The sequence below is a fragment of the Corvus cornix genome, chromosome 5, assembly GCF_000738735.6.
Source record: "Corvus cornix cornix isolate S_Up_H32 chromosome 5, ASM73873v5, whole genome shotgun sequence".
NCBI lineage: Eukaryota > Metazoa > Chordata > Aves > Passeriformes > Corvidae > Corvus > Corvus cornix.
Genome location: NC_046335.1, coordinates 31404220 through 31419290, shown reverse-complemented (window position 1 = coordinate 31419290; position 15071 = coordinate 31404220). Strand labels below are relative to the sequence as shown.

General features: G+C 40.0%; 1 protein-coding gene across 2 annotated transcripts in view; it reads left to right on the top strand.

Moving 5' to 3' along the window:
- Positions 1–701: 701 nt before the first annotated feature.
- RASGRP1 (RAS guanyl releasing protein 1) overlaps positions 702–15071 on the top strand; it is a 40528-nt gene continuing 26158 nt past the window's right edge. The window contains exons 1-3 of one of the 2 annotated variants that reach the window (XM_039552153.1): positions 702–1109; positions 1969–2096; positions 3383–3552. In XM_039552153.1, the coding sequence (XP_039408087.1) occupies positions 3477–3552 (76 nt within the window). In that variant the 5' untranslated portion in view covers positions 702–1109; positions 1969–2096; positions 3383–3476. The remainder of the gene's footprint in view (positions 1110–1968; positions 2097–3382; positions 3553–15071) is intronic. The other variant, XM_039552152.1, reaches the window with a different exon arrangement.

Sequence of the window (15071 nt, the reverse complement as noted above, 5' to 3'; positions counted from 1 at the left end):
ATCAGTTCATGAAATCCGTGTGAATCTTGGTGTCAGGCACATTGGCATTATGATGACTAAGTAATGTTTAAAAACATAAACTGAGCTCTAAAACAAGATCTTGATAATGCAGCATCTCTGGGACCCTGTACTTTTGCACTGCTCCGTTGAGTGTATTTCTCAACAAAAGACTATTTGGGCAGTTACAAGATACAGGGTAACTTTTCCCCTTCAGATTTCTTGCCTGGCCATTTCTTCTCAGAAGTGGAAAAGTTGATAACATCGAGTTGGAAGAGCTCTCAGAAACTCCTAATCGTGATACAAGAACCATGAAAAACACTGGGGCCTCTTTCCTTGCTCTTCAATTAAACTAGAGGGACACTGTAAGGTTAAGCCTTTAAAATGGCAATCGTCAACGTGGGCATCTCAGTTTAGTGCCTCCACCTCAGCATCGCACAGAGGCTCACTTGGTGAGCCAGCCGCGTGTCCCACGGGGAGAATGACCCGGGACCGCCCCGTCAGCCGGGCCCCGCCAGGCCCCGCCGGGCTGGGTGCGGAGGGGCCGTGCCGGCCGCTCGCCCCACGCTGCAGCCGCGGCCGGGCGAGCTCCGCTGGCGCGCCTCAACCACGCGTGAGCCCCGGCAGCTCGGCCCGCCGTGGGGAAGGAGCTTGCTCGGAGGGGCGGAGAGGGGAGGAGAGGAGAGAGGAGGGGAGGGCAGGACCTGCCCTGCCGGGCCGAGGAGGTACCGTGGAAAAAAAGTTGCGGCAGCTTTAGAGCCGGGCGGCGAGAGTCGGGAGCGCATGTGGGTACCTGGTAAAGCCGGCGGCTTCAGAGAAGAGCAGCCCCAGCTGAGTACTTCCTCCTGCCGATAAGATCTTCGCCAGCGCTCGTCACGGGTGGCGGCCGCCGCCGCCGTCGCTGCCCTACTTGAATCGGTTGCAGACTCCTCCCGAGACGGGAGCGGGAGAGCGGTGAGGCGGGAAGGAGGAGGCGATGCGCGGGGCCGCGCCGCTCCACCCGGCCTCCTCCGCCGCGAGCCCCTCTCCCTGCGCTGCTGGCAGAGCCGGCCGGCCGGCGGAGCCGCGGCTGGAACCGGCATGGGGACCTTAGGCAAAAGGAGAGAAAACCAGTGAGTTTGCCGTGCTGCTTCATGTCCCCGTCGCCCCCCGTCCCGCGGCGGCGGGTACCGGGGTCGGTGTCACCCCACCGCGCCTGAGAGCGTGCGGTGCCCGGTGGGGCGGGCGCGGCTCTCCCCGCGGCGGGGCTGGCGGGGTTTCCGTGGGGCTCGGGGGTGGTACTGGGGGGGCCCCGGGACAGGGAGAGGAAAGAAGCGCGGGAGGGGGTGTGTGGGGGAGGATTTTGTTTCACCCTTCGGGATGGCAGGGTGCGCCGGGCAGGCGGGTCAGCGCGGGATGGAAGAGCCTCACGTTACGGTGTCGGCTGAGCGGGAGCGGGCTCGGTTACCTGCGGCACGGCCGGGGGCCGCCGGGCCAGGGGCCGGCAACGCGGCTTTCACCGCCCTGCCGGGGAAGCGGCACCTGCTCCGGGGTCAGTCCGCGAGAGGACGGTCACTTATTGGTGATGTCCTCCCCACCGCCACAAGCGTAAAGTGGAAATGCAGGGTGGATGCCCCCCCACTGCCCCTCATCCCGCTTTCGTCTGTTTGTCGTGTCGGGTGACTGCTGCGAGAGGACCTGTTCTAAGCAACAGCCAGAGGTGCCACCGGTTGAGCTTTGCCTGTCCAGTGTGGCCATGTCGGCCACAGTATTACTGTAAACTTTTTACGGGTGTGGAAACTTCAGGTTTTCTCCAGCCCGTTGCCAAAGCCTGAAATATCTTCGGCCTTAACTCCTGCTTTGTTACTACTTGTTAGGATCCTCTGTCCTGTGTTGAAGAGTCACTGGAATAAAGCTAGGAGAGGGGCTTAAGCTTGTAAAAAGAAAACACTGAAAGTTAATCAGGCCCTTTTTCTTTTTATATGAGAACAGGAAGTCAGATCACAAAGCTAAGAGGGAAATTGAGAGAAAGGGGGAAGGGAAGAGAACATTTGCGTGTCGGGCACCGTCAGCCTAACTACGGCGGAGCTCAGTGATGGTTACTGCCTCTGAAGGGTCAGGTGTGTATTTTCCTGAATTTGAAACTATGGAGGCCTGGGATCAGTGTTGGGTTGTAAATGACACAATGGTCAGTTTTGAGGCTTTTCCAGGATTCAAATGAGACAGAAAGGTAAGGATAAGGCTGTGCATTCACGGGGATGAGGTAGGGTCCAGATTGTCTTAATAAGGCATGCGTATGTTTAACTTCATGCAGGAGTGCCTGTTCGGGGATGTTTGTGAATTTACTTCTACTCTCTGTATGTAATACGCACACTGGATGAATTTCTGTGCCTTTTCTTCCCGGGGCTGTCAGCTGATTAATAGTCTTGCATAGTGTTCCAAGAAAAGTTGTGTGAAAGCTTAAGATAGCAGCTTAAGGATGCTGGAGTCACTTGTTTAGGAAGACTGTGGAGTGTCTGAAATAAACCCAAAGAATCCCTGAAATTTCGGGAGTCCCTGAAATAAACCCAGGTTTTATTGAAATGGCAGTACTTGTTGTTCTTTTGTGAACTGTATGGTTACACTCTCAAGTCAGATTTTGTAGTGGTTCCTGTTATTTGCAGGCAAATCTGTTTCATCACTTTTCATCAATACAATATTGTTCCTATTTACTATTTCATAGAGATATATGAACACGTATGCAAGCAACATGCATTTAATATTATCCATAAACAAACACACTCTTGAAATATAAGATATTATATGATCAAAACACAAGCCTAAAATTAGATATGTCCTTTATTTTGGTCTCATCTACGGTTGTTATTAAATATGTTTATTTGCTCATCTATACTATTTTAAAACAACTTAATAGGAAAGAGTAATACAGGATAGATGCAAATTAATGTATTTGTTTTGACTGTGAAATACTCCACTATGAGGTTGTGCTGATATTTTGTTTACTTAATAGTGATTTTCCAAATTAAATTAATAAAGCTAGTCTGGTGTTTTCTGATGTGTCTAAGAGTTACATTTTCTTCTCCTTTACTTTTGGTGGCCACACAAACAGATGGTGGTAGGTTATTGCATACTCTTTGACAAAGAGACAAGACTTCTGATAATCTTGACAGATCATTCAGGGAGCTCTATAACCATGTGCTCTGCAACTGACATTTAGCAGAAAATTAAAAAAAAGTCACTTACTGAGCAGTCCCTTTGGTGTACATATTAGGTGGGAGGGTTATGTCTTTCAGCACCCTAACTAGAAGGAGTTAATTGTCCTTTAAATCTCTCCTCCTTTCCCATGCAGTGTAAAATTTGCCACTCTATCTTCTTGTATTTATTTCACTATTGTGCTTTCTTTTAGACAACCTGCCCAAGCATGCAGCACTGCCCCTGAATCAGCACTGGAGCTGCAGCAAACCAGCCCCTGCCCCAGCCTCTCAAATCATACTCAGGTCATGATGGTGCCACTGGGGCACCTAGCCAAAGGAGCCACTTTGGAAGACCTTCTGGAAACCTGCATTCAGTCTTTTGGTGAGTGCCTGGAGGTTTTTAGAGTCATATTAATTTGTTTCTGTCCTGGCTATGTTTAAATCCCTTACTAGTGAATTAAAAGGATTTATTGGTGGAGAAGAAAGGCGTTAACTGAGAATTGTCTATGCTACAGGTGATTGTATTTTTGGTTGATGGATGTGTTTATGCATATGTGTGTAATATATGCTAAGAGATTAGTGTAACTACTGCTTTTTCTTGAGGCAAACAGACAAATTTCAATCATCTATACATCTGAGACTAGTTTTGTTGTTCCTTCAAGTACTAATTTTGTAAGTTTTAGAAAGTAATCATTATATTTTTGCATATTGAAATAACATTCTCGTAATGCGTGTAAGCAACATGTTCATATTAAACCTTTTTAAACGAGAAGGGCTGTTTTTAAACTAGGTGAGATAACACTGGATTGCTTTTTGCATTATCAGTATAGAGTTAAAGTTGCTTCTCTATAAAAGAGAAAGAATCCAAACAGAAATCACAACTGTATTTTTTTATTTGAGCCTATCGGTTATCCATTCATCTTTTTACAATAAGAATTGAAATATGGATAAACATAACCATTGCCTAAGCTATGTATCCCTAGTTTTCTTTTCCAACTTTTTCATTAGTAAACGTGTTTATTATTAAAATATGTTATTACCGAAGACTCTTAAAGTGATTCTGAATAATTTGCTTGTAAGTAGCACATCTGTTTGTTAATGCTGAGTCTTTCAGTGCTATGAGCTACTCCCAAAGTATATGTGGCAAAGTCTTAGTTTCAGAAGTAGTCCTTAGAAAATAAATGTACTTGAACACCCACTCAGCTGTAAAATAATTATCTATATAGTTAAATAGTAACACATCGTGCTGATCTACTGGTACAGCGCATAAATACTGTGTAAACAATGACTAATCTTTCACATTTGTTTGAAATGATTTTTTTTAAACTTTAAAGCCTTCTAATCAGAATGTGCAGAGAAATGCATGTCTGTGAAAAGCTGGTGAAACATGTAATCGTCAGTAATGTCTTGTTTCTTTTTTGCTTCTTTTCTTCCTCAATTCATTACTGTGAAGACACTGAACTGCCATAAAGCCCTAATTCCTTAACAAATGTTGATTGATATTTTTATGAATTTCAGTTCAATAGAAGGGGGATAAGATATCTAAAACATAAGACCTTTAGGCAGTTTTAATATTGTGACTACTTGACCAATATTAATGTTTCCACATTTTAATGAAAAAACAGTAATATAAATGTAACATTATAAAAATCTAGTAAAATTATTAAGGTGATTGTTTTTAAGTAGTGTAGGTGAAACCCTGGGTAGGAGATTATTTTTGGCTAACACTCTGTATAGCAATATAGACGTGCTTAGGTGTTCTCAGATTCCTGTGCATCAGTTTATTAAAAGGACTAAGGTAATGAAGAAAAGCAAGTGTACCTGTGCAGTTCAGCTACACATGCACGTGAATCTTTCTTAAGTGTTTCATACTTCAGCTAGAAAACTTACTGCAGTCCATTAGATAGGGTTTTCTTGACCTTTGACAAGCTGTACATAGGTTGAGCAAGGTTGTAGTGCGTCAGCAAACATCATTGTAACTCACTAAGGACTGCTAAAATCATGTTGTGTGCTGCAGAGCTTTAGACTCTTCATTGGGCAATCCATGATAGTGTCTGTATTTATGCATCTTCTGTGACATTATGGATGTTCTTATGCTATGTTGGAACTTCCCATTAAGGTATTCAAATAAAAATACAGCTTTTAAAACTCTGGATAACCTGCATAATGAAGTTCATTAAAGAAGGCTCTTGTAGCTTTGTATCAACAAAAACAGTGCAAAAATCATTCTCATTATTGTGCCAATAAATGAAGAGGTGAAAAAAACTTTAATTTGGCATTTTGAAGAGGAGTGGGGTTAGGGAGCAAAATGGGGAGAAAAAAGCATAGTTGCAGAATGATTACAAGCAATATGAATGGTTGAGCAAGTTTCTTCCCATGCATAGTGCTGAACTAAATCTTCTACCCTGTATGCTAATAGTTCTGCTTAGACTGAGATTATATCTTCAGTTTTGGATATGCTGACCTATAATATTTTGTATATTATTATATAAAGTCATTACTGTGATTCAAGCAAGTTTTATTTAAAAGTTTAAAGTACAGAATCTCCCCAAGACATTGTACATTTGAAGTTTACTTCCTGGGAAAAGCCCTTGATTCATTTGCTGTCTCATCTTAAGGAGGACAAGAGGCAGTAGATAGAGATGGTGATGTGTCATATTTCAGAATATATACCGCATGAGGTTAACATTATACTGCACTTGCTGCTGTTATGTGTACAAATACAATTTCTCTGTAATGGATGCAGCTGAGTTTATGTTCCTGGACTCAATTATACAGGCTTGGAAAAAGCAAATAGTGTGTAAGAGAGGCTGCTGTCAACAATGGTATGTGAGGAGAAGTTGGCAGTCTTTTGCCGTATAGGCGGAGAATATCACAAGAAGGTCTAGCAAAGAAGGTATTAAGAATTAATACACGCTTACAGCTGTGAAGAACACAAGCATAAATAGCTTGTCTTACAACATGGATTAGGAGAAGAAAGGAGGCAGGGGATATGCTAAATTGAAATTAAGAGTGAGACAACTAAACTTTGCTGCAGTATTGTAAACAGATTCCAAGATATTTCGTAGAAAGACTTTGTCCAGAGAGCCAAGTTAATCTAAAAGCTTAGTCAGTGCAGTTAACTTAAATTCCTACTTTGGGGTGATTAGTGTGTGCTCTTTCACCTCTCAAATTTGGTCTTCTTTAGCTTGGACTGCTGAAGGACAGTCCATGTGCCTTAGCGACAGAAACAGTGAGGGTCATATGAGGTAGTCTGAAGTCATGTAGGTGGTCACTACATCTGAGAGAGTAGCATTATACCAGTGTTTATTCAATAGCATGATGTGGAGATGCTAAAAGTAGAGGTTTCTTCAAGTCCCATGAAAGTTTGAATCAGAGTGACTGAGATGAATCATCCTGCAAATGAGTTGCCAAAAGTAAAGGCAACAAAAAAGCAAGGATGTAAGTGAAGGCAAGAGTATGGGGAAAAAAATAACGTGGTAAGAGTTTCAAGGTAGGAAGTGTCTTAGAAAGGAGTATTGGTCCTCTCTTAGGAGAAGATCTGTAGACACTTGAAACCAGTCTCATCAGTTTTAAGAGAAGAGATCTAGTTATACAGGACAGTGATTCAAAACACGTTCCATGTCTATTGGAAGGCCTCCCAACATTATAAGTAGCTAGAGGATGGTGTTAGTGCTGTGATCTGGATTGACAAGAAAAATTGTAGAGCACAAGTAAATGCATCCTGTGTGATTGCCTTAGAAAAGAAGGTGAAAAAAAGAGAAAGAAGGAAGGGAGAAAGAGCAGGAGGTAGGGTAAAATGATTAAAAAAACTAGAAAATACAGTAACTGCAAAAAGATTAGATTCAGTGCAACCTCTACATCAGAGATAATAACTCTGAACAAAACAGTCATAAATAGATAATTAGAAGTAGTTTTTCCATTGGCAACAAGAGGGCTGTAATTTCAGGGAAGCAGAGAAGTAGTTGAGAGATCTTGGCCTGGAATATGACAGCTTCAGGAGGGAGATAATTTATTCTGCAGGAAATCTTCATTAGTTACTGTGTTTCTGGAGTGGAATTTTACATAGGACAGTGACTTTAACCCCCTACATCCATTTTTTTCCATTATGTAGTACATAAAATGCCTGGAAAAAATGTACTTTTCACTGGCAGACAGTTCTCTGAAAGTTGATATGGCTTTGTTTCCTATTTTGTTGCTAGTTTTAAAGTCACTTCTCTATCAGCTTTGTTGTTGAAACCAGCATAATAGGGTCTTGTTTGCTTGCAGGTCAGTAGAATACAGGAAGCATATGCTTAGTAACACAGCCTTACTTTTATGCCTAGTTCTTAGAGTAATCTTTGTGAGACTGCATAAATGCATAGCATATATTTAGTTCAGAAAGTGTTACAGATCAGAGAGGAAAAATGTATTGGCAGTGTTCACTGGGTACCTTAATTTGTTAACTTTATATCTGCTAAATGTTCATCACGTTTATCACCCTAGAGCATCCTCATGCTACTGTGAACTTGAAGTTCTAATTGTGTGTTGTGAAGTCAGTTTCTGATCTAGACAAATTTTTTTTTGGTAACTTTGCAGTATGTTAGTGCATGGCAAGAGGCCCCTGTTTTCTTTCCTTTGACTGTCTGTTTTTATCTTATAAATGTACCTTTTATAATCTAGGGTAAGGTTTAAGGGTGCTTATTTTTTTAAACAAGCTTACCTTTCAAAGATCCACTGAGCTATTTTAACATGCATTCAAGCTTATAAACTGTGTAGGGTCAGGGGGCCTTTTCCTTGCCCATGCAAAATGTTTGTTTAAATTGTTTTTACAAGTGTTCAAAGACTCTTATGCAATCAGTACATGTGTCTTCAACATAGTGTCAATTTGATATCTCCTTGTTTTGTCTGCAGTAAAATCCTGAAATGTTACTTAGAATTACCTAACAAACAATTCCAAGAGTGCACTTGAAAGCCATTATTTATTCAAACACTAAAAAAATCTGAGGATCATTTAAAAGCTGAGAAGTCCCTAAGAGCTCAAAATATTATTGTTATGAAGGTATTTCTGTCCTTAACCTATGAGTGCAAGATCTTACTCTTTGCCTCTTACATTTGAGTGCTGGAAGTGTTTTCCGTAGCATATGGATGACCTATGCCTATCCTACTATTCAGACACTTTAGTTAAAAAGAAATCAAGAAATACAATCTTCAAATGCATGTCACATGCATTGTCCCCGTACAGTGTCCTCGTGTTTGGTTTCTTTAAAGAGATGTAAGTAAAGGGCTTTAGGAAAGCAACCAAAATATTTCTGAGACCATGTAGTGTAATTCCATGTGAAATCTCATCCACAATAAACTGTTCGCAGTGGAGCTAGTTGTTTATACATATATGTCAGTTTTAACCCATGGATGGCTTAAAGGAAGTTGGAAATTATAATTTCAAAAATTAGCAGTGTTCTTAATAGAATTTATGTGAAACTAATGCAATTTGCAACTTCTAATAGTTGCAATAGTCATAGACAGCTAGGTCTAAGAGCAGGTTGTGATGTTAAGTTGTTCTGCAGTGTTTGATCCATGCTAACTAGCCTGTTGTCTCAATGTGTGTAAAGTGAGATGTTTGTAAACAAACCTTAGAAACTCTGGAAGCTACATCCAGACTAATCTGGATGAAAGATGCCATGGAATTGTTTTCATCGAAATCAAAAATCTCACAAAGGTGCTGATGCTGGTGGCCTCTTATGTGTAATCTGCCTAAAATGATCCAAGTTAATCATAGTTCACATTTTCTGGTATAAAAAATAACTACATTATTGAGTTGTCTAGTTATGTGAACAGATAATGTTTTTATATTGCTCATGTCAATACCATGCAAAAACATATTGAGTCTTAGGAATTCTTTGAGAGCCAGCTACATATTGCATCCATCTCACAAACAACAACACAAGCAAGTTAGAGTTCACTCTTTAGGGCTGTAGACATCTTCTCCTCTAAATACAGAAAAAATGAAAACTATCCAGTTTTTCCCATTTCAGTTATCTGGAAAAACCCATTCTACTTGTAACATAAATACATTCTTCCAGTCTAGTTCAAACATACAATTAACTACTAAAACAATCACAGTTCAGTTAATGAGTTTATCCTTTTATCAAATTTACTATATAATGAATTCTAATACAGAATTCTTTTTCAAAGGCAATAAATTCTTTCAAGGCATATGCACACCCACAGAATGCGACTGTGACCATTTGCTTTATTTCCTCTTAGGTTTGCCTGAAAAATCATTTGTTTTTGTCTCATGCTGCACAGACTTGCAGGGTTCCATCCTTTGCTCTTGAAGCCTGGGCTGAATGTTGAGGTCTCCAATTCCCCCCCAGAGTAGTTAAATTTTATTCATGATGCTGTTCTGTATGAAAATGCTCTTGATCATTGTGTGTTAAGTAATCTGAGTGCTATTTGGTCAAATACAGTGCAGAAACCTTACTATTGCTTGGCAACAGAAACTATGTTAATGATCATTTAATGACATTGTGGGAACAGAGGAGTCATTACTGCTCTGTAGAATGTATGACATTGTGGGAACAGAAAAGTAGTTACTGCTCTGGAGAATTCTAAGTGCTGTTTAGCTAACTATTAAAGTTAATTGTGGTTGTACTAAAATGAATATGATTTCTTTTTTAACCTGATGTCTGTGAAAAAAATTTCCCAAAGAAAAGGAACTTTAGATATGTTTATATATATTTTTTAAAGTTCTCTTTAGCTAATTTGACTTCAGTTTTTTCAATATAATTTTCCAAAGCCAAGAAGTAAGTAAAAAAAACAAAATAAAACTTAGACTTTTTTCTTTATAAAGCAGTCTCCTATTTACTTATATTTACCACAGGGATACGACTGAAAATTCTATCTCCAGGCCTCTAAATATAACTTCAGGAAAAATCAGTATAACTTTTATTTAGCAATGCAAAATACTCTAATTGCCCATCACCAGCCAGCTGATACCCAGACAGTTCCCAAGCAACAGCAGCCCTGACAAACTTGCAGCCTGTTTTTAAATGCTAAGCATTACATGATATGACATGAAATATCCCATTGGTCAGTTGGGGTCAGCTGTTTTGGCTGTGTCTCTCCAGGCTCCTCACTGGTGGGGCAGTGTGAGAAGGCATCCCCAGCTGCTGGGTTAGGAGCTAATTTGCCATAGAGAGTAAACACCAGTTCCAGAAATACACCTACAAGTTAAAGCAAAGACTAGAAAGGTAAGTCAGGAATACTAGAACAGGATTAGAGCTGCAGCATGCACCAGTAATGAAAATCAAGGTCAGGAACTGGTACCCAAGCGATGTAAAACTTCTTCAAGCCCTTGAGAGGCAAGCAGCTTGGTGTCTACCAGTGTGTTCCAGTTTGAACCTTTGGATGGGACAGGCTTCATGCTTCCTTGGATGTGATGATCAGCTGCCCCTGGATCAATCACGCAGTTAGAGGGAAGCATGTTGTAAAACACTGTGGTTGTGGGATGTGAAGGGGTTAAGTACACATCTGGGTTCAATGGTCAGATAGTGACACTGCCCTCAGAAGTTTCTGGTTCTCTTCTGGGTGTCTGTTTGGTCCTATCCCTCAGTGCTTATGCTAGAACAGCTGTGTTGCCAAGCATTGCACTTGAATTATTCAAGAAGTTGTCTGCAGCTCAAAAAATGCACATGGCTCCAGTATCATGATTTAAAGCTTTGGAAAAAGTTTTGAATGCTCAAATTATGTTTTGTAGGCTTTGGAGAAAAGACTGATTAAAAAGTTTGCATCTAAATTTGCTAAAATCAATATTTTAAATATGCTGTAGAATGATGTGTGGTGTGCGTCCGTGTGTGCAAACTTTTTATCTTCTTACATGTACCTCATCTGAATATCCAAGGCTAATGGAATGCTTTCCACCCACATTGCATTTGGTTTCTCTTAAAGTACACTTTAGTTTCTGAAAATCATCCCATTTCCCTTTGACAAGAGCTTGTATCTCCTTGTTTTCATTTCAAAGAATTACCCACCTAGAGCTCTTTCTGCAAGATGTAGCTTTCCAAAAGAGGGTAATGGTAATGTAGCTTTCTGAGTGAGGGTAATGGTTTTCCCTGGAGACTTTTCTCCCCTAATGTTCCCTACCCTGACACAGAACAGTCTTAATTCTTTTTGGATGCATATTATGCTCTCTTTTGTCTTGGATATATCTGCATTGTTTATGAGTATTTGGAGGAGCAGGAGTGGGTTCCTCCTCCTCTATTCTGTACGGAGTTTAAAGGGAGTAGACTTGATGAAACACCAAGTTTAGGGGGTTTCTTCTAACATCTGTGTTTACTTGGCTTGTTTAGAGAGCTGTTGGTGCAGGATTAATCACAAAATAGTGCAGTTCTTTCCTCTCAGGAAAATACTGATTTCTTCTAAGCTTAGTTTTGGAGTTTTTCTTCCTAAGATCAATTACTTGTGTAAATAAATTATGTATAACTCAATGGTTGCAAGCATGTATGGACAATAATCCAATTTAAAAAGACACAAACAGACCAAACCAAAACTTTAGTGCAATTTGCTAAGTTTTTTGGTGCTGTCTGCTAAACATCATGTCACTCTTGTTGAGGGGGAGCACCATCATCCTGTACAGAACTAAATGTAAGCTGGAGAGCTCAAGATTCCACCTGCTTTCTGCTGCAGCTAAAACTAAAAAAAGTGTTCTATTACTTCATTACTGTGTCATCTTTTTAAGTTATTACTAATTATTATTAAGTTATATTCTTTCTGAAAGATATTAAGCACTTAAGATAATGATTTGAAATAAAGAAAAATTCGCTAAGGATGAGTACAAAGTTCTACTTAATCAGTTGTAAAAACAGTATGATAAAATCCTTAATATGCAGCATTTCTGCAGGAAAGGATCTCGTTGTGAAGATGGACTTTAAAGCTGGAAATGGTTTAATGATACCATATCACTGCAGAAACTCTTAAGTGCGTGCATAGATGGACGTGTGTGCTTTCCTATTTTCTGTATATGCATTGTATGTGTACATTTACTTACATTAAAATGTATGTGTATATAAAGGTATTATGTAAAGGATATAAAAAATAATATTCTAACTCTGGAGCTAAGATCTCCTCTGTAGTACTGTATTCAGGTTTGCTTCGTAATGGCGTGAGCTACAAAGGGTTCAGAAAACAACATCAAAGTTGACCAGAGAGCTAGAAAACCTGGCCTCTGAGGAATAAAAAAATCATAGATTTGGTGTTTCTTAGCTGAGAAAGTAGATGAGGAAAGCAGCCCTTAAACAGAGAAAATATACTGATAAGGGAAATTTTTTTTGTGTCTGCTGGAATCTGGGCTTTAGCAGCCCAGGTTGCCTGAAATATTTGATTGGACAGAAAGGAGCACTCTTAAATGATGAGGAAGCTCAAGTGTTGCAGTAAGTCACCTACAAAAGCTGTGAAGTCCTCATCACTGTAGAATTTTAAAACCAAATTAAACTGGTTCTGAAGCATGATTTTGAGAAAGCTGATCCTGCACTGGAGCAGCAAAATACAATATATTAGCTCCTAGCCCTGATTTCTGCCATCAACTGAGCTTTCAGCTGTCATTAAAAAATTAGTTTAAGTTAAATCTGCTTGCTGACCCTCCATAATGGTGTCATAACTGATAAGGAGAATGATGGCTTCTTACAAATCTGATTCTGACCAAATGTATTCAATTTAATGAAGAGAGTTAAATGACTAGCTCTGTTAGAGGATATCAAATACCAGAGCAAAAGTAATAAGCCTGGAGTAAGAAGGCTACTATGGGTTGCGTAAGTTTTAAGCTAAAGAGGAACAGTGTTTCCTGTCCGTAAAGGGAATTTCCGGAGAGTATCTACAAAATACTCATGAAATATTTTATTTAGTTTTGGTTGCTTCCAGCCATTTTTAAGTTATCTTGCAGTACTGCACCTTGCGTGTGGGGCAGATGCATTGACTTATGGCTGTTTCAGTTCAGTCACTAAACCCTACCATGTGCTCCCACATGTATCTGCATATTTCATACATGTCTGTGTGTTTCATCAAGGTCTTTGAGACCTTGAGATCTTAAGAACGTAAGTTCCCTCAATTTTCAGGTCACACGTTGATTTAATAATCTTTGCAGACATTTATAGCACCATCCCCGCACCATCTTCTTTAAACTACCAGAAAAAAAAAATTGCAGAAGTCTTGAAGAATTCTATGTAGCACATCAGAATAGCAAACCACGACTTTCAGCTTTGCACTGAACTTCTGGCAATTGCTTGATGCTTTCCTGCACTAGATTGTTTTTGGTGCCACTTTTTGATAACCACTGGAAGTCTTAAGGGAGTTTACAAGAAGTTGTTCGTGTTCTTAGTAGCTTAGTTACTGATCATGTGATGTCAGTGCTCTGTGATTCACTTCTGATTCATTTCAAATTGTACTCTAGGTGATACAGTTGGAACCTGCTTATGAAATACATACAGTGCTTATGAAATAAAGGCCTTTTAGACCTAGAAAAGCTAACTTCTCTTTCCTGCAAAATTCAGTTTGGTTAAGACATCCTTGGCATTATTAATTGCCTTATCAATTGCATTCGTGAGTGGGAGGGAAGGTCTCAGTACAGCGATCTTGTCTACTGAACATATTCTTTTTGTTAAGTATATTTACCACAGACTCTTGGCCACCGGGACCTGGTGAAAAGCAGATAGTTTGCTCTTAAGGCCCTACTTACTGACTTTTGAGTAATTTGTTACTCTAAAGCATTCAAGGAACAAGCAATATTTAAGCTGTTTCTAAATCATGGATTACGAGAAGTCACTCACTGGATCATGCAGTAGAGTGGCTGATGGGCCTAGATTAGAATGTTCTTACCCTTGTGTGTTCTGAGTCTCACATAAGAAATGGGACTTTTGTAATTGTAGTCTTTAGTGGCTTTGTGCTGCTATGTAGATCATAAAATACTTATCATTAACTGTCACTGTGCTTTCACTCACGGAATTAAATGCTGGAAAAGTTTATTCAACTTCTGCTTTCTTGTTTGTTTCAGAGTACATTTATTAAAAATCTCAGTACAATAAGGGAATTTACAGGAGAAAAGCATTCAACCAGTTGGTTGTTTGTATTTTGCTGCAGCGAGACAAAGCTAAGGCTTACAGAGTAATTTGCAGTTTTCTTTAATGTAAATTGACTTAACTGAAACACACCCATCCCACTTTGGTTAGTGTTCACTCAGTGGTTTTGCTCAGTAGGCTGTGTGGTTAGAAGCAGGTATACAAACGGAAATGAAAAGGAGTCTCAGAATTTTGAAACAAACTGCTGGGGGTTCAAGAGAATGCTGCAGAGGCATTCAGAGGCACGCTTGCAGCACAGTCAGGAAAGCCCTCTGCCTGGCTCCACCATTTGCACAAAGATGCTTTACCATAAAATTGTGTGCTGCTCCAGTTCCATGCAGTCTTGCTGTTCAGTGCTCAGCTGTACTGGGAACCTTTAGATTTCTTTTTGCAGAGTGTTTGTTTTGTTTTTTAAGCCATCATTAATACAATGTTTTCTTTGTGAAGGTGAACCTTTTAGTTAGATGAGAGAACAGATAGCCCAAAACCTAGTATTGCTTTAATGTGTGCAAAATAATTGCATGTCATTGTAATAAAGGGTATCTCAGTTGCAAGATAATTTGGTCTGGATGTGGTGAAGCATAAATACACTTTTATTATGAAGGAAAATACCATAAATGTGTTGACCTAATCACTAATAGTAGGCAGAACATACTGTTTTTCTCTGCACCTTTGTGACATGAAAAAGATAAAATGGAAGATAGACCTTCTAGACGACAAAAAGTCAGTTGGGAACCTGGGGCCAACCTCGGTACATGTGTTATGTCATAGCAGAGGATTTTGGAATACACACAATGAAAATGCTAAGAGA